Source organism: Lissotriton vulgaris, chromosome 10 (assembly GCF_964263255.1).
Source record: "Lissotriton vulgaris chromosome 10, aLisVul1.2, whole genome shotgun sequence".
NCBI lineage: Eukaryota > Metazoa > Chordata > Amphibia > Caudata > Salamandridae > Lissotriton > Lissotriton vulgaris.
This window is the reverse complement of record NC_141698.1, coordinates 412888499-412913627: the sequence shown is the minus strand read 5'-3', so window position 1 is coordinate 412913627 and position 25129 is coordinate 412888499. Positions and strand designations below refer to the sequence as shown.

Genomic DNA, 25129 nt, shown 5'->3' with positions numbered 1-25129 from the left:
AAGACCAATTTTCTGCTTTTGCATCAGTACCGCACCAATGCCCACATTGCTTGCGTCGGTGACAATGATAGACTTACAATTGGTGTCAAAGGGAGATAAGGCAGGAGCAGAAATAATGCACTTTTTAACAAAACTAAATTGATCTTTACAATTGGTATCCCAAATAAATTGTTGTTGATTTTTCATCAAATTCCTTAAATGAGATGTTTTGTCAGCAAAAGAAGGGATGAATTTGGCATAATATTCGGCTAGCCCTAAAAAGGACCTGAGCTGATCTTTGTTACTAGGTTCAGGTGCATTTTCGATAGCTTTAACTAAACTCAACTTGGGAGAAATGCCCTTCTTACTGATGGAATGCCCCAAATAATCTACAGAATCCCTGCCAAATTTACATTTTTCCTTGGTGAGAGTAAGACCATTGTCTTGTAAAATTGATAAAACTTTAAATAGAACTTCAGAATGCTCACAATCATCCTTACCAAAAACCAAAATGTCGTCCTGGAAATAAAGGACATTAGACAAATTTTTGAACAGGTTATGCATGACACGCTGGAATACAGAGGAAGCAGACACTAAACCAAAGGGCATCCTCTTGTACCTGTATGCACCTTCAGTAGTTATAAAAGATGTAAGATGCTTACTATCGTCATGGAGGGCAATTTGATGATATGCGTTCGATAAATCCAAGGTAGTGAAAACTGAAGCATTTTTGAGTTTTGAGAACATCTCGCCAATGTTCGGAAGTGGATGTCTGTCAACCCAAACATTAGAATTTAGGTCACGCATATCAACACATAAACAAATCTTTCCGTTCGGTTTGTGAGCTACAACAACAGGCGAAAGCCATTCAGAAGATTCCATTTCTTCGATTACATCAAGGTCACACAATCTTTAAAGTTCTTTTTTAACAGACTCCCTTAAGGACAGAGGAATGTTGGGCACTTTATGTACTTTAGGTATTGCATTATGTTTCAAAATGATCCTGTGTTTAAATTTTTTTAACAAACCTAAATTGGAAGAAAAAACTTGAGAAAAAAGCGTTTCCCACTTGTTAACAGAAGATACATCAACAGAATTAACAAAATCAGAATATCCCAAAACTTGTTCTGGATGGTTCGGATCAAGCTTAATCATCAAATCTCTTTGCTGTGGCCAACCCAATAAACATGAACCCTCCTTAGCCACATAAACTTTAGATATAATTAGGGCTCCCGGTTTTATGGTATTTATTTTTTTGCTATTTCCGTCTGTATTTATCCATATTTATTTTTTGTCTATTTTATCTGTATTTATCCGCATTTATTTTTGCGAAGAGCAAAAGATGATGCTATAGCTAGTATTTTTCCACATTATTTTAAATTGACAATGCATGCGCCTGGTTGTTATTGGTCAACACAATACATTGATCTAAAAACTTTACCATTGTAGTAAAAGCACTGTCAGCAGGAGATGGCAATTATCTTATCACCAATTGAGCAGCCACGAGCGCGGATAAGGCACGGGCTGACTCGGCTACCAATAATGATTTAGATCTTCTTTTGCCAGCGCAAGAACCCGGGCCCAAGTGAAATTAGCTACTTAATACACGCTCCCCCAACCCAGGAAGGAGGCTGTAGGACATAAATCCTGGTTGTGACAGAGTGAGCCCCATGCTAAACATTAGCTCTAATGTGGCTTTAAGTCAGACCAATTATTTTTACTGGAAGCGGAGTGATCTAACCCATAGCTGCCAAGGTTTCAGATTGACATGTGTGACATTTTCATCATTTCAGTGAAATTATGAGGCACATTTTTATGACTGAGTGGCTTTGTTATGAGAAAAATCAAGCAGACACGCTTACTAATGCAACTCAACCATGCTGCAGAGTTAAACCCTCCTAGAAGGATGAAAGGAACAGCCAGCCCTGCTGAAACCTCAACCTAAACCTGATCCAGAGGCGCAACTAGTCAAATTTCGGGGAGGGGGTGCTAATAAAAATTTCGGGGGGCGGGGGCAATAGGCAGAGTGGAGACGCAGGGCTCTAAGTAGGGGTGAAAAAACAACAAAGCCTTGTTAACAAGGGAATGGTCTGTTAAAGACCATTCACTCAGGTGCAGCTGCAATAAGCTCAAGACCTGTCTGTGTATATGCCTGGGAAGCTGTCTCAACCCGGACAGACACACACAACGGGGGAGGGGCGGGGGAGCCTGAAGACATTTGAGCCCTATGGGTGTTTCGCGCCTGCTCTCACCCATATGGTTCTCCCTTCCCACCTAGCTTCCTGTTGCTGCGACGTCCCCCATTTGTGGTCTTTTAAAAAAATGTGTTTATTTTCTTTGTCGAGGAAGAGGCAGTAAATTACTGCTGGTGCACCTCCAAAAACACTTTTTTGCTGCTTCTATTTTCTTTTTTAAAACTATCCATCTGTGTAATGCAGCATGCGGGTGCCTACAAAATGATGCGGCTAGGTGAATGGCCTTTTTTTTTTATTAGCCTTTCGTATTGCTATATAGGTAGCATCTTGCTGGTGCTGTACTTCATGACGAAAATGCCGGACTGCCTTGGGTCCCAAGAGTTACAGCAGACATGAATTTCATTACTTGACTTTCTCTCCTAGTGACCTGAGCAGCAAAGATCCTTACACCCTCCTTGTCCGTCCCAGTACATGCCACCCACTCTACAATACATAGGTACACCTCCCACTGTACAATCCAAGAACTTAACCTGCATTGTAAACGCAAATCATCTGTGAAGTGCAGCTGCAATAAAACGGTTGCCAGCACGGGAGGCTGTCTCGGCACGGGCTGACACACGACAGGGAGGAGGGGGTGCGGGGGAGGGGGGGGGAGTAGGAACTGAAGCCTGACCTGATCGGCAGTCACTTATGAGACATTTGTAGCACGCAGGTGAATAGTGCCTCCGGGTAGCCTTTCAGATTACACATTGTGGGAGCTGTAGACGTCATGAATTGTATTAAAAGCATTGAAGAAGGCTGATTCAAGATGTTTGCTGTGTCTGACGACCCTACATTGCCTGCTGTTTAGAGGGGAGCTGTTGCCATGCAACGTGATGCCTAAGCCAAAAATTCGCTGCAGGTGCTGCTTGGGCGCTCCTCCCAGGTTGTTGTATAGGTACAACTTCAGATTACTCAGCAAGGGAAGGCTGATTATGCAGACTATCTTTCTGCCACTGGAGGGGGCAGTGTGTTGTTCCAAGGATCTTCAACAGTAGCGTAGCAAGTCAACTCTGAAGCACAGCAGCAATGCAACATTTACTCGTATTTTGCCGTTTCTACATATAAATACAGAAAAAGGAAAAATACTTTTCCGTCTGTATTTATATGTAAAAATCCGTAAAAACGGAAAACTGGGAGCCCTAGATATAATGGACTTACCTTTAAAAGATAATGTAGAGGAAAAATACCCAAGTACCTCAATTGGTTTTTTACTGTAACCAAGCAACCTTAAGTCAGAAGGTAACAAAGATACATCTGGAAATTCTTTCATAACTTCGTCACCTATTAAAGTGTGCTTTGCTCCAGAATCTGCCATAACTTTTATAAATTTAGAACCAATCTGTAGCATACAGAAAGGTGCATCCTTTTTTTCCTCTCCAATTTCATACACAGCTAGAAGGTCCTCATAGTCTTCATTATCACTATCCACTACTTGAACATCTGAATATTTGGTACGTCTGGGATCAGAGGAAAAATTTCTAGGTCTGTTACGACTTTTGCACATTCTAGCAAAGTGGCCCTTAGATCTGCAATAATTGCAGAGTTGTCCAATTGCGGGACATCTTTTGTCAGTTGCAACGTGGCCAGGAAAACCACACTTAAAACAAACTACTTCTTTTCTGAAAGCTGAATTCATTGATGAAGAAAACGTTGGTTTACTGGAAGAGTTTTCTACATGTTTCTTTCTGACAACTTGAACCTCAGAAATAGTAGGTCTTTCCACAGAAGATTCTTTTGACTTCTTTTCAGACAAATCTTTTATGCCCAATTTCATATCCTCAAACCGATGTGCAATGTCAAGAGCTTTAGAGAGAGACAAGTCTTTCGCATCAAGTAACTTTTCTTGTAGTTTTACATTTGCAACATTATGTACTAATTGATCTCTCACCTTCTGATCGTGGAATTCTTGATAATTGCATTTGGCTGCTAAAATTCTTAAGTCTTTCACGAAAGAATCAATAGGTTCAATAGGTAATTGCTGCCTACTCAGAAATTTATGACGTGCCACAACCTCATTGACTTTTTTGATAAATTGTTTGTCGAGCTGCATAATGGCGTTTTCGTAAACATCAGTTTCTTCTTCAGAAGAATTGTCTACAGCTAGAGGAGGAAGATGAGAAAGAACTTGCCTGCCTTCCGCGCCAGGAGAATGTTTAAGAATGGCAAGTTTACGCTTATCAGTATAATTCTCACCACCTATAGCCTCAAGGTATGCCTCAAAACCTTCACACCATTGTTTCCACTCCAAAGGTGGTTCACCTGGACTTGCTAAGAATGGGGGAGGAGCATTGAAACTTTCCATGTTGAAGGAATAAAAATAATAATAATAATGATGACTTTAATGCAGTTTGTTATGGTTAATTGTCCTTGTTCAGAAGAATAAATAGACAAAAATAGTGGTAAACCAGAAATTACTATGATGTCATAAGCAATTGTGGTTCTAAAGTAAAGTTATAACTCTGAGGAAGTCATTGTTTTAATACTCAATTGAGAGAAAAGCAGCCCATTATGATGTAGATGAATTGTAAACAAAAACAAAATAGCCAGGAAACACTTTGTGAGGTTGCTCATACGTCACAGAAGGAAGGTTGCTAAGCGACGCTTTGTTGTGCTTGTAGAGAATCCAGACGATCTGACTTGCGCATGAGTTGGAAAATTGGATTCAAGTGCGCGCGCGCTGTTAAGAACACTAAGCGCGAGGTTGAGCGCATGCGTCAACTCGCGCTGCCGAAAACTGAACGCGCATTGATTAAAAAGAAGGAAAATAGAATAAAGTCTCACCGCTGGGTTTGGAAAAGCGAGATTTTCAAGAATACATACAGCAAACAACAACGGAGCGTCGGAATGATTCTTAATGAAGATACAGCGGAAGACCTTCGTAACGGTAATCTTGGTCCGGTTATACCGGGGCTGCAGGCTCCCAAATCGCGTGGATGTGTTTCTCCATCGTCGCCAGTGAAGAATCCCAACAGGAAGGAAACGAGGAAGGCAGGTACTTGAATAAATATAACTTGTTTATTCAACCAGGTCAGATCACATCATTAGGAGCCCACGCCAACCACCGCACTGGAGTACTCGGAATCCACTACACAGAGCGTTCCGAGTTCCAGGAGCAAGCAGCAGTCTCGAGCCCACACGAGGATACCACAGTTACCTGCTCAGTGATGCTTGTCGGTGGTGGTGGCATTCTGGCCCGCAGAGGATGCCATACATCTTTGGGAGTTGCGGCCCTTGGGACACTCGCCTTCAGCAATTGCTGAGCGAGGGGCAGTGCATGTGGATACTCATCTTCCATAGTTGCGGCCCTGGGAGGCGGTGCAAGCGATCACTCCTCTTCAGCATGTGCAGCCCTTTAAGCTGATGCAGGCAGGTGCTTTCAGGTGGGCACTTAAGGTGGGAGTGACAGCAGTGAGTCCTCCGGGTTGGTGGCAGAAACACCAGACCGCACAGTAGCAGTGTGATGAACGCTTCTTTATACAGCTGATGGCAGGAGCGGCATAAGGAGACCAGGAAACCCTTTTGAACTCTGTCCAAGAGCAGCTTTGCTCCCTCTAAGGAATCCTCTGTTTAAGGGTATATTAAATGTACAAAGCTTCTTTTGTATAAAATACAAGAGTTTATTCATAAGGTAGTAAACCGAGCACAGCACGTCTGTTGCAGAGCAGATCCTGAACAAAAACAGTTCAATACAGAATCTGGAACCCAGCATGTAAGATGCAGGCACGCATCACACATTCCAGGCTCCAGCTAACAGAATGAAGGCTAGGCATAAGAAAGATAATAGAAATAATTAAAGAATACAACACATCTTCTCCCTAAACAAAAGAAATTAACACAAATACCTACTAGGCATTCTTTTGGGTCTAACATCAGCTTTAACCCTAGAGGCAATGGACAAATCATTAAGAAGTGAATCTTGAGGACACTTATTAACATTGCGTATCAACAAGCCCAGATTATCATCAGGACCAGAGATTTGAGAGGAATGCGACTTATCAGAATCAGGACATTTGGCAACTCTTCGAACATTCCAAACTCTTCCATCTTGAGTGACAACACTGTTTTTAAAAACTTTAACCACTTTAATGGGAGGAAAGAATGTGGAAAACCCTTTAACAAGAAAACCAGGTTTTTTAACCCTCACCCAATCCCCAACCACAAAATCATGAACTTTGACATTCATTTTTGAATCAAACAAAACTTTCATACTTTGTTGCTTATTTTCAACACGTTTAGCAACACTCTCAAGATCAACCTTAGAATCATTTTTGTTCAATTTTTTAATCCACCAGGGACAAATAACAGAAGAAGGTTCCCTTCCTTTCAGAAGTTTAAAAGGACTTACACCAGTGACAGAGTGAGGTGTTATGCGATATGTCCACAATCTTTTCCTGACCACATCCAACCAATCACCATCAGAAGAATTTACACTACTAATACAATCTTTAAGAACTCGGTTGAAACGTTCAACTTGACCATTTTCCCTAGGCTCATACAAGGAGAAAGTATGATGTTTAATACCACAACTCTTAAGGAACTCTTCAATATCTGAAGAAACAAGTGGTGCACCATTATCAGTGATAAATGTCTCAGGAAAACCTTCTCTAGCAAAAATCTCCTTCAAGAAAACCATAATAACTTGTGAAGAGACATTACCAACAAACTTAACTTCGGGCCATTTCGAATGGTAATCAACCAAAACCAAAGCATATCGAGCACTTAATGGCAAATGTCTGAAAGGACCAGAAACATCAAAAGCCACTTTCTGCCAAGGAAAATTAGGCCAACTCACAGGCTTAAGGGGAGCAGAAGACAGATGAAGCATCTTATCACTACTAATACATTGTGAACAGTCGCTCACCATCCTGTCAACCATCTTGTCAATGCCAGGCGTTTCATAGATGACATACTAATATGACCTTGGTGATCAAGCAACAAAATGTTCTCCTGTAAGGAAGAAGGAGGAATTATCTTACCATTTTTAAACAAAAGACCACCAAACTCTTCAATTTCAGAAGCGACCTGACAAAAAGGGACTAACTCTGCAGGAACGCCCTTACTATTTGGCCATCCTACTCTTACATAGTCAAAAATCTGCTGGCACAGAGTATCCTTATTCAATTCCTTAAACCACTCTCCTTCAGTTAAAGTTACAAACTCTTGGGAAATGCAATCACCAATAGAAGCAACAACATCAACATCCAGATCTATAGTTGAAACCTTTTCATCACCACAGGGTAATCTCGAGAGAAAATCTTCTGTAACATTGCTCTTTCCTGGTACATAAACAATTTCAAAATCATATTCCTGAAGACGTGAGGATAAACGGGCTATTCGCGCTGTAGAGTTCCATCCACCACCAGGAGACAAAATCCCTACCAACGGTTTGTGGTCTGTTCTCAAAATGAACCTATTTCCCCACACATAATTTCTAAAATGTTCCACAGCCCAAGTACAAGCTAGTAGCTCTTTTTCAATAACCGAGTACCTTCTTTCTGTGGAAGATAAAGTCCTTGATGCAAATGCCACACACCATTCATCTTTACCCGAACACTGACTCAGGACTCCTCCAATCCCATATAGGCTGGCATCCATTGTAACAATGCATTTCTTATTAATGCAGAACGATTTTAGTGTGGGAGCATTGACAATCTCATTCTTGATTTGCTTAAAAGCAATATCTTGTTTGTCTGTCCAAATGAATTTAGCAGAACTTCTGGTCAACTCTCTCAGCGGTTCCATCTTGTTAGCAAAATTTTGAATGAATTTGCTATAATACTCACATAACCCTGCAAATGAGAGTAACTTTTCCTTATTATCAGGAGCTGGAGCTTTCATGATAGCATCCACAAGATTTTTCTTTGGTACAACCCCTTCTCCGGAAAGAGTATGTCCCAAATACTCAACAGATTTACAGAAATATTTACATTTGCTAGCCTTAATCGTTAGACCATATTGTTCTGACTTAAAACAAACATTTTTAAGGTGAGAACAGTGTTCAGAATTATTCTTAGAAAAAACAAGAATATCGTCTTGAAAACATTTGACAAATGACCCTAGATCTTTAAAAATGTGATACATGGCCCTTTGAAAGACTGAAGCAGCCGAAGCCAAACCAAATGGCATTCTCTTGAACTGAAATAGCCCATGAGGGGTGATAAATGCTGTAAATTGTTTAGAGTCTTCAGTGAGCTCGATCTGGTGATATGCAGATCTAAGATCTAACGTTGAAAATACACGTGCACCATCCAACATACACAGCATTTCATTAATGTTGGGAAGTGGGTGACAGTCAGTAACTAAACTCTTATTAAGCGCTCTTAAATCTCCACATAACCTAATATTTTTATCCGCTTTAATGGCTAAAACAATGGGAGAAACCCACTCTGATGATTCTACTTCTTCAATTATATTATCTTTCACCATGGTATCTAACATGTCTCTAAGCTCATTCCTAATACTAATAGGAACACCTCTTAGTTCCGGTTTAACCAGAACAGAATTAGGTTTAACCTTGATCCTGTGACTAAAACCATTCAATTTACCTAACTTATCAGAAAACGCATTAGGAAAAGAATGGGCAATTTCAGTGAAATCAGGTAAATCACTAGATTCTGCATCAGATATAGCAAGAACTGACACAGGATCTTTTAACCTAGGATTCAATGTAACTCCTAATTTTGCTTGATCTCTCCAACCCAAGACATTCACTCCTTTCCATGCCACATATAGTTTGATAACTGCAGAACTACTTTTGATAGAAAGTAAAACTTCCTTAAAACTAATAAAATTGATTTTGGATCCATCAAAATTGTAAGCACAAATATCAGGTTTAGATAATGCATTGACATCAATAAGATCTCCAAATGATTCTATACAATACTCCTGAGTGATAATAGTCCATGGAGAACAAGAGTCCACCATAAGTTCTAATACCTTCCCTAAAATATCAACACAAGTTTTAGGAGAAGATAAAGTATCAGTTTGTGAAATATCAATTGACTCTTGTACAGATATGACGATACCAAATTCCTTAATATCTGTATTATCATTCCCATCATCATTAACATAAGAGACATTACCACCAGGGTGTTTAGGAGAAAAAGATTTGTTAGTGTCTTGGAAAGATCTTGTAGGAGTTTTACACATTTTCGAAAAATGCCCAGTACGTCCACATTTGTTACATTGCCTACTAATAGCTGGACACTGCGGAAAAGAAGCAATATGGTCAGGATTGCCACACCTGAAACAAAAAAACTGTTTAATCTTACCATCGTTCCGATTGGAATGAAAATTAGTTTTAGAATCATGAGGTTTAACAACACTGACCTCATTACTAGAACTAGAAGGAGTAGAAGTGGATGCTTTATCCAAAGATTTTATCCACTTATCTGACTGTTCTAGAGCTTTAGCAGTACTGATAGCTGTTTCTAAGCTAGGATCACCTAAAATCCACAACTGTTCTTGAACTTTCTTACTTTTAACATGCACAATGATCTGATCCCTGATCATTTCATCTGTCATAAGACCAAAGTTACAATGTAATGATAACGCTCGTAAAGCTGTAAGAAAATCATCAAAACATTCTTTGTCATCCTGAACTCTAGTATAAAATTTGAATCTATTGAGTGCCACACTAGTAATAGGTTTAAATCTCCCTTCAATCCTAGAAACAGCTTCATCATACACATTACTATCACCACCAGACCTAACAGGAGGCAATGTTCTAAATACTAACTGTCCTTCTGAACCAAGGCAATGTAAAAAAATGTTTTTTTTCTTTCTGCGGACATCCGTTCTCCGTCCATAGCTTTGAGATAAGTAAAAAATTCTTCTTTCCATCTTGTCCATGGAATAGGTGGATCTCCTTTGGACTGCAAAAATTTTGATGGAGGATCAAATTGCATCTCAAATGATATACTAAATTCCAAATGTAGAATGAACCAATAAGTAAGTACAGTGGCACATTTAAAATTAATAAAATGATGAAGAGAAGAAAAGAAAAGAAAAATAATATCACCATAGAGTGTTTAACACGAAGATTGAATGAAATGTAGGTAATGAAATAAAATGTCTAAAATAACCAGTAGGTGGCAGTCTTGTATAGAGGTCAAAAGAATTCGTTTTCAAGTATTCATTGTTTTTTTCTTTTGATCCCCGTAAAACTAGTTGTTTAACAAAATTATAAGTTTTGTAGTTTAATTCTCAAGGAAGGAAAACGAATAAAAGATACCTTGCGAAATATATATTTTGTTATTTAAAATGATGGCTTGCTGTGTTGAATTTCTTCGTCCGGTTCGTTTCCTCGTTCGGTAACTTTAGCTCCAGGCGTTACTATGGCAACAAATATGGCCGACAGACGTAGGCGTGATGATGTCAAAGCGTGGGCTGACACGTTAGATTACAAGCCTCACGAAGTGACGTGGACAACAAACCTCTGCTGTCAGCTCGAGCGCGTTACCATTCAAAACATGAAAAATGCTCAAAAATGCACCAACCTCGATCCAAACTGGCTGAAACGTCGGACAAAAACGGAAACAAAGAGAAAATCAGCGGGGAACAGATTACTTGCAACAAGCAACTCTCCGACGTTTTCTTCGTGGGTAAGAAGATTTCCTGCTTCTGTGCTCTTCATGAACGTGGCAGAAAAATTATCACAGGTCCCTCGTCGCCAATATTAAATGTACAAAGCTTCTTTTGTATAAAATACAAGAGTTTATTCATAAGGTAGTAAACAGAGCACAGCACGTCTGTTGCAGAGCAGATCCTAAACAAAAACGGTTCAATACAGAATCTGGAACCCAGCATGTAAGATGCAGGCACGCATCACACATTCCAGGCTCCAGCTAACAGAATGAAGGCTAGGCATAGGAAAGATAATAGAAATAATTAAAGAATGCAACAGGGTACACACCACACCCCTAAATAGGCTAGGCTTCTTCTCCTGAGTAGTTTTTCTCCCTGCAGGGTCAGACACCCTCTTTCCCTTTCTGAGCAGCCAGACGTGCTCTAGGTGCATAGGCATACTCTTAGCTTTTCCAGCTAGATGCCGACTTCAGGTAAGGTTCCATCACCCCATAGAGAATCATTGTCATCTTGATACAAGACCTGGCTGCATAGCACTCATCGAAGTGCTCTAGGAAGTACTCCCTTCCTTGATTCTTAAGGTCTTGAAATGGGAGTAAGGCGAGGTAGTTCGGATCCCACTTTTATACACATTTTCCAGACTGAGGATGTGGATCCACTGTTTTAGGCTTCTGGACCAGTTTGAGTTAGTTCTTCTTCAGATGTAATTTCTAAGATGTACTTAAGACACAGCCTTTGTGCAAAGGGATGATTCTGACAGGTCAAACAATGGGACTGGCTCTTAGCGACTGTATGTCAACACATGCCCTTTCCGCGCACATGCCTTTAGAATGCAGCCTTTCCCACATATAAATATACTATTATATATAATAGCATAACAAATGCCTGAAGCTTTCCTGATGGAATTTGGCTTACCTTAACAAGTACAACTTGTGACTTCCAGCAGACCCACAAGGTGACACCCAGCTTTTGTTGTGAAGAGGACGTAGCTTTCGCTTGGGGGAAGCCGATGCGGCTGTATCCGCTACCGCAGGGGACTATACATCCACCCCCCCTCTGTCCTCACACCTGTGCCTCATTCTGTGGGGATTTAAGGTTCCCTGCAGTCTTGCAGCACGGGGGAAAGTGCCTGAAGCTGTCCTGGTGGAATTTGGCTTACCACAGCAATGTTTGAATTCCTGCAGCCCCACTAGGTGTCACGCAGCTTTTGTTGTGCAAAGTATGTAGCCATCGCTTGGGGGGAAGCTGCTGCAGGTGTTTCTGCCGCCGCTGGGAACTACATGTCCGACAACCCCCTCTGTCCACACACATGTGCCTCATCCAGTGGGGATTTAAGGATCCCTGCAGTCCTGCAGAGCAGGACGTGCTCAGGCCAATGGCTGGCCCGGAGAAGGCTGGGCTGGTCCACCCCCCTTTTCTTTGCTCCTTCTTGGACTGCCTAAGGTAATGTTTCCTAAGAACTTTATTGATTTTAAGATTCGTCTTCTTATTGAGTTGAGCTATACTTTAGCGATCCATGATATTGATCCCTAGACTTGATTTTGTTCTCTGTCGAGAATACATTTTGAAGTTGTTTAAGTTTTGGCATATAACTGTGTCTAATGCCCTCGTCCTAGATGGGGGGGATAGGAAAGCAGTGGAAGGGGGGCTGGATTCGGGCAAAAGAAAACAAAACAAAATGTTGTTGGAAATTGTGTGCTTGATAGAACCGATAATTTATTGGGTGACTGTGAAGATATTATTACGTCTGTACCAACCATTTAAGGTTTAGCTGCGATCAGATCTCCCTCTTCTAATGGCTCGAGCAGTAAAAGGGGGAAAAATACCTTGCATGTTTAATGTACAAAACAGATGGGTTTAGCGTGTCACCGGCTTTGACTGACACTGTTCCCGACACGCAATCCCAGGCAACTGCTGACGATGTATTAACATGTAGCAATCATTATTTCTGTCCTATCTTAACCCTCAACTGATAGTTACTGTGGAAAGAAATCTAGGTCTTCTAAAGTCCCTCCACCCATGCCATTTGATCATGCTCATTACACCGCTCTTATTGTTGATTCAAGAATTGAAGTGGGGATATTAAAATGATTGGTCTGCTCATTGATAGAGTCTCTGAAACAAGTCATGGTATCTGCTAAAGAGTCTCGAGGTCCTGAACCTAGTACACTATCTATGAACAATTCCCACTCATCCGTTTCTTCTTCCAATCAGTTGATGGTCTCCCTTGTGGTGTGTCCTACACCTTTGCTTGTTTCTGTGCTTATTCCTGATCGTGCCTGTATTTTATCTAGACCTGTGGTGCCTCCTCCCCCTGACAAATCTATGGAAAATTTAACAGGCCCTATACCCAGCTCCAAGGAAGTCTAGCAGGTTGCTGTGATTTGTAGCACCATTCACCGTCTTTTGCCCGAGGGGTCTTCTTTAGGGGTGTCGCCAACTCTGCTTCCATCTCCTATATTGTTGCAAAAGTCTAGTTATGACAGGGAAGATTCTCTCAAAACTAAGGTAACACATTTGTTTCATCATCGCTTATCCATGATGACATTATTAGTGCCAAACAGATGACTGTTTCTCACTGTCCCTATGATCAAATAGAATTGACTTTAAGGTCTAGCTTTTTGGCTGACAATTTAGTAGCCTTGGATTTTAGGTGTTGTCCTCCATCCGAGTCAAATATCCAATTCAGATACCCCAAATCTTTCAGTCAACAATACCTAGCAAAAAGGACCTTGTTTGGGATCATTGACCTCTTCTGTTCGATCTAATGACAAGGGTGCCCCCTTCAACATTTTACAGGCCAATTCGCCACTTACGATTTTGGACTGACAGGCATTCTCTAGCATCCTGAAAGGCAAGGGAGATGTCCACCTAGCTACCTAAGACTCAGCTAAACGGGGCGTGTTTTTGTCCGCTTTTACAGCTGTTGTCACTGCCACTCTCTCAATTAAATCTTCTTTACCACTAGAAACTCAATTCATAATGCTTAATTTCTTATCCTCAAACACTGATAACCAAGACATGATTGTTCTAGAGATAGGTGGCCAGATGTCAGGTAGTCCTTTTAACAGTATTGTTGAGCCTGATGTAATCAAAACGGTGTCACCTGACCAATGCTCATCTAGGAAGTCTGCTGTGATTAAAAATGGGATCTCCTTCTTTTTATTATGGAGTTTTGTTGGCCTCAAGCCTGAAACTTTTCTTCCTGATTGGAATTCATTTATTGAGCTATATTACATATGTTTGTTTCAAGAAACCTGATGTGCGAGAACCAGTTTTTAAACTCGATTATTTTAATTATGTTGTTCCTGCCACCTGTGGACTGGTTGGCTGGCCCTCTGGGGGGGCCTTACCATTTGGGTTAGAATGGATTTGGATTATAAAATCCAATTGCTTAACATTAATTCTCCTGACATCCTGGCTATTCACTGCTCAGTCTAAAGAGAGGGGCTAATTGATATTGATATATTCAACATATATGCTAGAGGTGTCAGGGGTGGCCTAAGGTCTCGAACCATTACAGCCTTAGAGGAATTTCTGTCAGTACGCCACTAATCCCGGTTTGATAGTTAGGTTGATTTTTAATACTGCTTTTGAGCCTTTAGACAATGATGACTTTCTTGATGTAGACAACAAGGAGGAGGTCTGGGGAATACCAAAGCTTGATCTTCCCCCCAACATTAAGGTGGCCAGAGGCTGCTCTTCAGTTGAAAGTACTTAAGCTGAATTTTGGTCTGAGAGCCACCAATGGTAGAGCTCTCTCTGATAGGAAGGGTGCAGACACATCTAACAATTCATTCAAATTCTAGTCTAATTCATTACATTCTTTTACATCTGTCTTTGATCATAATGTGTCGATATGCCCGTTATCATTAGGATTGATAGTGATCATGATCCATTTAGCCTTTCCTTGAACTCCCTTTTTTTCTAAATTCGGAAATGATCAATTGTCGATAGCTATGTCGGGGGATGTGATACCAGTGAATGATGTGCACCAGCTCAAATGATGCCAGATTGTGGAGACTGTCTGTTTTAGAACAAATAAGCTTGGACCTAATGGACTGTGTGACGGAATTGAGCTCCATACTCCTTTGTTGTCAGATAGTCTGACTATGAGTGCCATGCATAAAATGTTCTTAAAGAAAATATTATGCTATCTCTTGGTTCCCCCTACTAGTCATGGAAAGAAATCTCTTAAAGTTAATAAGTGGTTTGATGGAATGCAGTAGTTCTCGCAGAGATTTGGGACATGCATTAAGGGCCAAGCATGTTGGAGAAATTCATCTGGCCAGGAAGAGATTTAAAAGGGCCCAACTTTATGCTAAGAAGGCCTGGGAGGAAGCCAGATGGAAGGACCTTCAATACGCCTGCTCCCACAAAGACTCCACTAGGTTTTGGACCCTGGTCAAACTAGGGAGGGATGTTTTTGTGGATCCCATACATATAAATATATCTCCACAATCATGGATTGAACTCTTGATCTTGTAAAGGTGATAGAGATTGCTGAAGATTGTATAGATACAGCAGATATTTTTTTTACATTGGGATGTTTTGTCTGCCTTGAGTGCCATAACCTGAGGCAGAGCCCCAGGTTTGGATTGTATCCCAGCTGATAACTCTATGCTTGAAAGAGATAAATGGACTCAATATATCCACTTGCTGGCATATGCATTTGTGCGCAGTGTTCCAGTACCCGATTCATGGAAGGGAGCATAGATCATCTATACTAATCTAATAAAGAGAGAGCCCAAACCTTTGAGGCGGGTAATCTCAGGAACCACGGCACCAATCACAACACCCAATACAGCATTTGAAAGGGCAGTTGCAGCAGAAGGACATAGGCTATGCAGACGCCCACCATATACATTTAAAAGGTAAAAGAATGGTGCCAGCAAAGTAGTCCCTTGTGGGCGTGTCTGCGTTGTGCTGTGGGCCTATGTTGGAGGTGTGACAAACGCTGGGGGCGTGTGGTACGTTCCGCCCTTCATGCCATGTCTCATATCATGTGCTAATCCCACCCTGCTCCCTTTAAATGCCCCTGCACCCCATAATCATAACCCACCCGTACTCCTTAAAATACCCCAACACCCTTAAACACTAACCCATCTTAACCCTATAAATATACCCTGTACCCCAAAACTCAAACCTATCCCTAAACCCTAAAAATACCCCTATACCCCAAAACCAAAACCTAGCCCCGAACCCTATAAATACCCCTGTACCTCAAAGCCCAAACCTACCCCTGAACCCTAAAAATACCCCTGCACCTCAAAACCCAAACCTAGCCCTGAACCCTAAAAATACCACTGTACCCCAAAACCCAAACCTAGCCCTGAACCCTAAAAATACCACTGTACCCCAAAACCCAAACCTACCCCTGAACCCTAAAATACCCCTGTACCCCAAAACCCAAACCTAGCCCTGAACCCTTAAAATACCCCTGTACCCCAAAACCCAAACCTACCCCTGAACCCTAAAAATACCCCTGTACCCCAAAACCCAAACCTAGCCCTGAACCCTAAAAATAACCCTGTACCCAAAAACACAAAACTAACCCCGAACCCTAAAATACCCCTGTACCCCAAAACCCAAACCTAGCCCTGAACCCTTAAAATACCCCTGTACCCCAAAACCCAAACCTGCCCCTCAACCCTAAAAATACCCCTATACCCCAAAACCCAAACCTAGCCCTGAACCCTAAAAATACCCCTGTACCCCAAAACCCATGCCTATCCCTAAACCCTAAAACTACCCCTGTAGCCCATATCCCAAAACTATATCTGAACCCTTAAAATAACCAAACACCCCAAAACATATACCTCAGTACCCCAAAACATATACCCCTATACCCATACTTACCTTATCCAAACATTAAAAAAAAACATACTTTTACCATTCATGCATTTACAACGAATTTCATTGTAAATGTATGCGTGGTAAAAGCATATAAAATGTGATGCCATGCGTTATAATGGCATTGCGGAGTCATAGTACTTTCGTAATGAAAGTATGCGGAGTCATGGTATGCGGAAAGAAAGTTGCGGAATAATGGGTGTTTACCCTCCCCTGTAAGTACATTGGTGGCACGGCGGCCCACATCTCAAGCAACATACTCATATTTTTTCACCACCCATTTGAAAAATGCACAGGTCTCTCTCATTGATGGCCAGCACCGACATACACTTTTAGAAACCCCTCAAGCCACAAGTTCTTGAATTGCGAACTTTAAAGCTGGTGAGCTACATTAGAATCTCGGCATCAGCTCAACATCCTGTGATTCCAGGCAAATCGCTTTGTCTCCCCGTGCCTACCACAAATGAATGTGTTCTTCTGTAATGTAAATTGTGCTCATGCCATTGCTATATAACATTGCAAGAAAAAATAAAGTAGGGAAACTCGAGTTCACACACTACTGAACGCGCACTCTTAAGTGCATCAGGAGTGCACAGTGAATCGGAGCGTTTCACAGGCCTGTCACAGATAAGAAATGCAATCAAAATGAAATCCTTCAAAACAATATACTACTGGCCGGCAGCAATTCATACCTGGACAACGTCGGGACGGGCTGCTAGTTCCAATATAAAAAGGATGACAGATCCATCCCTGCAAATTGCAGGCCGATCAGTTTGATAGACTGTATACAAAAGATCTTTGCTCGATTGATTCTAAGCAAAATGTAGGTATGGATTGAGTAAAAGACCATAATTTCCTCCTTTCAGGTTGGATTCCGGAAGAAGATATCTACGATCAACCACATTTTTTGCTTTCATCTACTTTATTGGAAGACCGTTGTGGTCGACGGGGGTAACCTATATGGTTCCATGTGACTTGTTATGGCAGGTTCTGGGTGATCTGGGTCTCCCCAACAAACGTTTGCTACTTTTGATCTGTCTCCATGAAGGGAATTTTCTCAAGTCCGCTGGGGATCCCAAGGACAGATGACAGACCAATTCTCCAACACGAAGGATGTGCGTCAGGGGTGTGTACTGGCTCCCACCCTGTTTTCTCTCAACCTCAATGATGTTGTCTCCTACCTGTCTCCCCTTCCAGCTAATGCTTCATCCTTAACAGATATTAAGACATTGATCCTCCTCTTTGCGGATGATACTTTATTGATTTCCAAGACCTGAGTGGTTTGCAACATGCATTAGATTGAGTCCTGGAATTTTGCACCTCTTGTGGTTTGGAAATCAATTGCTTGAAGAAGACAAAGATAATGTTTTTTAACAAGCACAGGTCTTTAAAAGGGAAGCTTGAGCTGGGAGGCGAGCCTCTTGAAGGTGTAGAGATATGTAGCTATCTGGGAGTCACCATAGCCTTGAACCTTTCATGGAAACCCCAGTTGGATCTCCTAACTCTTATATATTGCCAAATAGCAGGGGCCAGAGCAAAAGAACATAACCGATTCCTCATAAAAACTATTGCTCCCACTTTGAAAATCTATGGTGCTAAAGCTGTTAGCACTTGTTTCTGTGGCTCAGAGCTTTGGGGTTTTTCAAATCTCTCGCTGCTGACCTGATCAGAAAAAAGTTTCTTGAGGAATTTGGTTTATTTACCACAAAACACCACCCCCCCCTCAAGCCTCTGATGATGGATCTGGGTCAACGTCCACTGCCAGACAGAGCTAAATTGTGCCCCTTGTTGTTATGGAGGAGGCTGTGGTTTCAACCTGAACTGGTACAATATGGTGATGCACTAAGGGACGTGATGGCTGTTGATACATTTCATAAAATACCATGTCTAAGACAGGTCCATAAGTTCATTCATTATTAACTTTGTACTGAGTGATGCTTTTATTGATGATTTTACACCTATGAACAAACATCATTATACAATTCTTATCATAAGACAGAAGTGTACATACAATGGCATACAGTTCAGGAAACAGACGAAAACTGTTAAATCTTATAACTATCAAACATAAGGAAGTTTAAGCATGTGTGTATATATATATATATATATATATATATATATATATATATATATATATATCTATACTACTATTATAAAGAGAGAACAGAAACCTTTTGGCAAGGTAAACTCGGGAACCACAGCGCCAATCCACACACCCGATACATTGTCGAAATTGTCAGGGTGTGCAGATGGACATAGGCTATAAAAAATTAAAATAAAACGTACATTTAAAAATATAACTTTAAAAAAAAAGTGGTGCCCTGAAAGTAGCGCCGGCCGCGACGCTGCTCTGGCCGTGACGTAGCGCTGGCCGCGACGTGCGTGATGACGAGGAGGAGAGACATGGAGCTGCGGTGAAGTGAGCATGGAGCTGCGGTGAAGTGAGGAGCGGGGGCGCGTCATGGCGAAGAGGAGCGGCGGTGAAGTGAAGATCGCGGGAAGGAGCGGCAGCTCAGGTAAAGTAAAGGCTCATTGAAATCAAGGCCGGGAGGGAGTCGGGCCGGGAGGGGGCGGGAGCAGTTGTGCACAGAGGGAGGAGTGGGGGCGGGAGGGAGTGGGGGCGGGAGCGGGAGCGGGTGTACTGCCCCCAGCCCCTTTCTGCCCCAGGCAACGCTGGGGCGGGCTGCTAGTGTGTGTATATATATATATATATATATATATATATATGCATCCGAATATTTCGGGCAGCCCGCTTTATAACATCTTCCTTGGCGATTAGTTCATAAAAAACAGTCTCCAGCAATCCATGCTGGAAACTATTAAAATCTATTACAAATGTAATGGAATACTAATGATTCAAGTATTTAAATATGACTTTTAAGATTAAAATGAAGTGATAGAGGACCAGGTCTACTAACAGCTGCCCTAGCGCCCTGTTCAGTATTGCAAACAACATGCAGGGCAGCAGTAATACGGGAGTTCTCAACTTAATGACTTTTCAAAATCCCCTTCATTTTCCAACTGCAAACACTCTCCTCGCAAAACTCAGAAACAATTTAGTTGAAACGTCACTAGATTAGAAAGGCACAGCAGCTTTTATCCTACTCTGTGCCTTTTTCAGTTTAATGCATTTCGGCTAGCTATTGCTAAGGTATGATCCAAATGTAGAGAAAACCAATGTGAACAAAGTACATTGAAATAAATGTACCTGGACATGCCCAGTACACATTCACACCTTCTCCCTCCATAAGTCTGAGAATATATGGAGGGTTGTGCGTGAGACTCGCTACTGCATTATGCATATCGAGATGGGTCTTGATCATACAAGATATGCAAATATTTCCTTACCTCGTCTGATGGGCCTAGGAAGGATGAAAAGGGCCTCACACAACCTCCAGGGCTGCCCTTCATCAGAGAGGTGCTAGACACATGAATCCATGCCTAGGCCAAAGGGGCAGGTGGGGGGGGGGAGACTGGGTTGGAGGGGTTGATTTTGTTCCCTGTGCCCTGTTTTGCCTAAGTGCCGTGGAGGGGTGCAGTATGCCCATACCCTCCCGCTTGCCAGTCCGAACATGAAAAGGGAGTTCAGGTTGACTAATACCTTTGCTGGTGGACACACCACAAAGCCTTTAAAGGACATGAATTAAAAAAGTTATGGTGCTACCTTTCCTTTTCACTTTTTGTTTTTAGGGAATATATATGTATGTGTGCAAATTGTGTATTTAAATGTGTGTGTGTGCGTGTGTGCGTGTGTGTATATATATATTTATATGTATATTTATTTATAGTTTAAATGTTTGTTAACGAGAGTAATGGTCGTGACACATAAAATAACAAAACTAAAATTGGTCACATATAGTAATTGTAAGTAGAACTAAACGGCCCCGGGTGTAACATTTGAACTGAAATAAACATGGAGTGCAGTGTGTTGACTATTCGGGTGAAGGCGATTCTGATGACAGGAACTGGACATTTCGTTTTTTTCCGTAAGCAAACAGCTGAATTGAGCGAATTATGCCTTAATGTAAAACTGTTAGAAGACACTCAACTTGAGGGATTTTCTTTACTCGTGTTTCTGATCAAGTACACAAATGCTGACTACCCAAGTGTATATAGAGACACAAAATGTAGGAGAAAAATCCTTGTAGAATATGAAACGAATGGTAATATCCTGAAAAGAGTATTTCATGTGAAACTAAGTTCATCCTGAGGTTTGCTAGAGTCCTTCGAAATTATGCTTAGCTTCCTACTTTCGGCAAATGATTAATTACAACTTCTCTTTAATTTCTACTAGAACTTGACCTGTATCAATACAACTCACCACAATGGCACTTTGGACTGCGTGGAAGGGCTGGGGATGACACCAGAGCAATACAACCTTCTTTACGCCATCTACGCCTGGACGTGAGTTTCAAATGTCTATTTCCAGCCAGACAAGCTTTCTGTGAAAAATGTCCTTATTTATATCTATTACGAGGTAGAGTTTATCTAGCTTCACGTCTGCAAGATATCCTGAGGGAGCAGTTGTGTACTTAAGACTTTGACAATATATGGGATGCTTTTAATAGATAGCTCTCCTAGTTAGGCTTTTTCGTATTGTATCTATGAACCTGTGATTAGGTGCACCCTCTGATAACATGGGCCTTGGGAATTCAAATGGACACAAAGGGCTTACATGGCTATTAAAAACAGAAGGGTGTAATTTGGAGCTGGTTGCTAATACAGCAGTTATCAACTATAGCAGCTGATTTTGAAGCTATGGAACCAGGTTTGAGTCTCAGCAAAAGGCTTAAAATCCAATAATTATTAGCATAATAATTTTTCTCTCCGCGCCTGGGAAGGCCTCCTATTGTAATGCAACTGGTGCACATGTAAAGCGGTCCGAGAGTTCGTGCTGCCTTAAATTGCTAAAATCTAATCAACAAGCACGCCTGAAATGCAGGCAGCCAAGGAGAGATTAGGTAAAGGTCGGAGGATAAGCAAAGCATGTGCTGTGCAGGCAAAACCTTAAAACAAAAAGTCCCACAAAGCAGATGAAAACAGTACTTATGCCATGGGAGACTAATAAGAGAAACACACAGCCAATAGAGACAGAGAAAAAGTAAGTGGCAAGCACAGGAACCAATGAAAGGCAAGTGAGCGGGATTTATGCCCCTTTTATTTGAAAAGTCTTTTTATTGAAAAGATAACAAAAAACAGGAGGTCAAGCATTTCAGGGACATATATTCCTAACAAAAATAGCGACATTATGTATGCCCCTTTTATGATTTATTTTGAATAGATTTCACAAGCACAGCACAAGCACTGTGCAGGTAAAGCATAAAAATGGGCCATGTAGATGGGAGCACTTTCAGCAACCAAAAAAAATGAAACGGATGGGGAACTGTAAATAGTGTGAGCTGCAGTGGCTTGGCTCCTAGCCCACCAAGGATGAATTGAGAGTCTAAAAGAATTATGGAATTATGTGACAGGAGAGGGCCAAATTATGTGACAGAATTGACCGAATTATGTGGCAAAAGAAGGCAAATTATGTGGCATAATTTGCGTTAATTATGTGGGGATTTTTACCTCCTTAGTACCACTTGGACACTGAACTAGAGCAATAAGCTACTGAGGGTGACCAGTCAACCTTTGGTAAGGGTCTTCCATTTTGGGCAATACGTTGTTTTTGTAACTTTTGAACCCTTTAAGCAAGAAACTATTCTTTTGTTAACATTTGTAAATTATTCAGGAGATGATGGATTATGTTTGGCAGATCCATAATTATGACAAAAGAGCTACCGACCCATAATCCCATTATTCCAGTGCACTCGGTTGAATGAAGAGTGTAAACAGTTGCAACCTGAACGATTGTGTGAAGGGTGAATGGTCACTGGGATCAAGCCTTCCTCAGTTTCTTTTACCATTTCCTGGGGAATAAATGACCACTTTATTGTTTCTCTTCCTTATAGGAATGCCTTAGTGGTGATTGTGGCTGGATTCCTCATTGACAAGTTGGGGAATCGCTGTAAGTAATTGCTGGTTTGCATATAAAATACAAAAGTGTTTACTTTGCAGGTGGGTTTTTTAAGTCCATGCAGCACCACAGCCTTTTACTCTTACTCATTAGTCATGACCTCGGCATCTTTTGGGTAGTGAATATAGAGCTCGTCCAGTTAAGTTGTTCTTTTTTCCACATACATACAAATGCCCACCCATGCATTAGGATGCTAAACACCATTTAGCGAGTGTATGATGTCCACATAAGGCACCCCACAAAACCCCTAAAGTCTGACCCCTCATATGTTTGGGAGATTCCCACTGTGCAGTTCACAAATCCCCTTGTTTTGTAAAATCAATTATGCTCATTGGTTTCTACTGAACTGCAACTCTGTAGTGTTTCAACCGGTCAGAAAGGGCCATTCAGGGCTCCTAAAAAACGAATACCTGCTAGCAGCTGATAGTATACAAGTAAGTTAAAATTGCTAGACTTAAAATCCTGGTGCAGCTTCAATAGGGTAGAATGATGAAAGTTAGATTAGCATGTACTGTTGGCCCTTATATTATGTTTATTCTTATGTGCATGTATTTATTTATATTTGTATGTGCTTTTATGATTATTTTTGAATGATCGAATAAAGCTTGGTCTACCTACTTTGCATCAAATGCGCAACTGTTTGCATATTTGTCCCCTTCTTTTCCAACTTGTTCCTGTCTGAAAAGAGAGTTAGTACTCACCACATACATCTGTGAGTCACAAATTTATATCAGGTGAAACTTTATTTGCCAACGTCAATAAAATGATTACCATTAAATTGGGTAGCAGTACCTTTTATTTACAATGTTTAATCCGTTGCGTGCTGCGGTCGGCCGTTGGCTGTCGCGAGCGCTACCTTCGTAGTGCTGCGCACTTCCAACGGCTGACGCGGCCCCACCCGCGCACGGAAACGCCCGCACCGCGGCGGAATTACCGCCACGGTTAACGGGTTAAATACTTAAAATATGGAAGAAGAGTACTGTAGCGCTTTATGAAACAAATGATTATATCGTTCCTAGTAAGGGTCTTAGTCTTTGAGAAATATTCCTAAAATACATAGATAATTGTATGGTTTATCAAATTCACATTCAGGCATTTATGTAGGACCAGAATTCAGACAGATGACCGATTACAGTGTTGGGACTTTCAGGCTGTGGTGGTTTCTAGGGGGTTTAGTGCTGGGAAGCCAGAGTACCAACACTCCAGTGATTGCTGCCATTTGTGTAAAGTGTACTATACCCTATTTGGTCTTGCAGTTCTTTCTAGTCCTATGCTATACGAGTCACTTGCATTTGTCCATTGGAGATGTCTGACTGCATTCAATGGCTTTACCTAGCAACAAATCATAGACTGTCAGGTGTGATCACCATCCCATCATTTATCTTTGAAGTAGCTTGGAGCGAAAAAGGCCAACATGGAAATTTTCTCAAAGCTTCTCAAATATTTTGTTTTGCGTATGCCTCCTGTGTTTGTCTTGCTCACTAATAAGGTGTTCTTAAAGTGTTGCCATTGCTTACTGTTCTCCTCTCTTTGCAGTTGGAGTCTTCCTCTTCTCCTTTCTTACTGTCCTGGGCTCCTCTGTGTTTGCCCTTGGCTCTCACTTCAAAGGGACACCATACCTTCTGCCACTAATGTTGACCGGTCGACTACTCTTCGGCTCTGGAAATGGGTCACTGACTAGTAAGTATGCTGGGCATAGAAAGAGATGGATATGCACCATCTTTATTGCTTTGCGGCTTAACTCTTTATCTTCATTCCTTCCTTTCAGCATCTGAATTCAATTGTTGTCTCTCATGGAGACTACTCGAATAGGACAGCAGACCTTTCTAGTCTGTTATACCCAACTGTAATACTACAGACTGGGTCAGGTTTTCAGCTTTATCCTGGTATTCCTTTGGACCTATTAAGTGTTGTGAGAAAGTGCCTCTTTTGACATGGTTAGCCCCCACTTTTTGCCTGGAAAATGATGTGGATTTGATTGTTGTGCACAAGCTATCTGCCATCCAGGACCCCTGTGCCAGGGCCTCTTCCTTAAAAATGATTCCACAATTGGCCATTCAGGCCTTCTGTAAGTCCCTTGTAAATGGTACTTTGGTACCAAGGTCATTGGGACTGAAGACCCCTCACCCTGGCCATGCAGACTGCCACTACAGCATACATGTCCTGGTGCAGACAAAATGACAAAGTCGACACGGCACACAGCCTGTGTGCCATGGCAGTGCCATGATAGAGATAAGTCACTCTTCTAGCAGGCCTTACCAGCCCTAAAGCAGGGTGTACTGTATTACAGATGTGGGCATATCTGTATGAGCATATATGCCCCTACAATATTAGGGTCTATTCCTTAATGTTGTAAGTGTTGGTAATCCATCACAGAAAATTGGGTACCTAGACCGCATAATAGTCCAGCATACATGCTCCACTGTTAATTCTCCAAAGAAAAGGGTATGCTGTTGCT

The 25129-nt window shown here is 41.5% G+C and overlaps 1 protein-coding gene across 2 annotated transcripts in view; it reads left to right on the top strand.

The window, feature by feature from the left end:
- LOC147685316 (lysosomal dipeptide transporter MFSD1-like) overlaps nucleotides 1-25129 on the top strand; it is a 152256-nt gene that overhangs the window by 35938 nt on the left and 91189 nt on the right. For both annotated transcript variants that reach the window (XM_086941236.1, XM_086941237.1), the window contains exons 3-5: nucleotides 20950-21059; nucleotides 22607-22662; nucleotides 24208-24351. In XM_086941236.1, the coding sequence (XP_086797362.1) occupies nucleotides 20950-21059; nucleotides 22607-22662; nucleotides 24208-24351 (310 nt within the window). The remainder of the gene's footprint in view (nucleotides 1-20949; nucleotides 21060-22606; nucleotides 22663-24207; nucleotides 24352-25129) is intronic.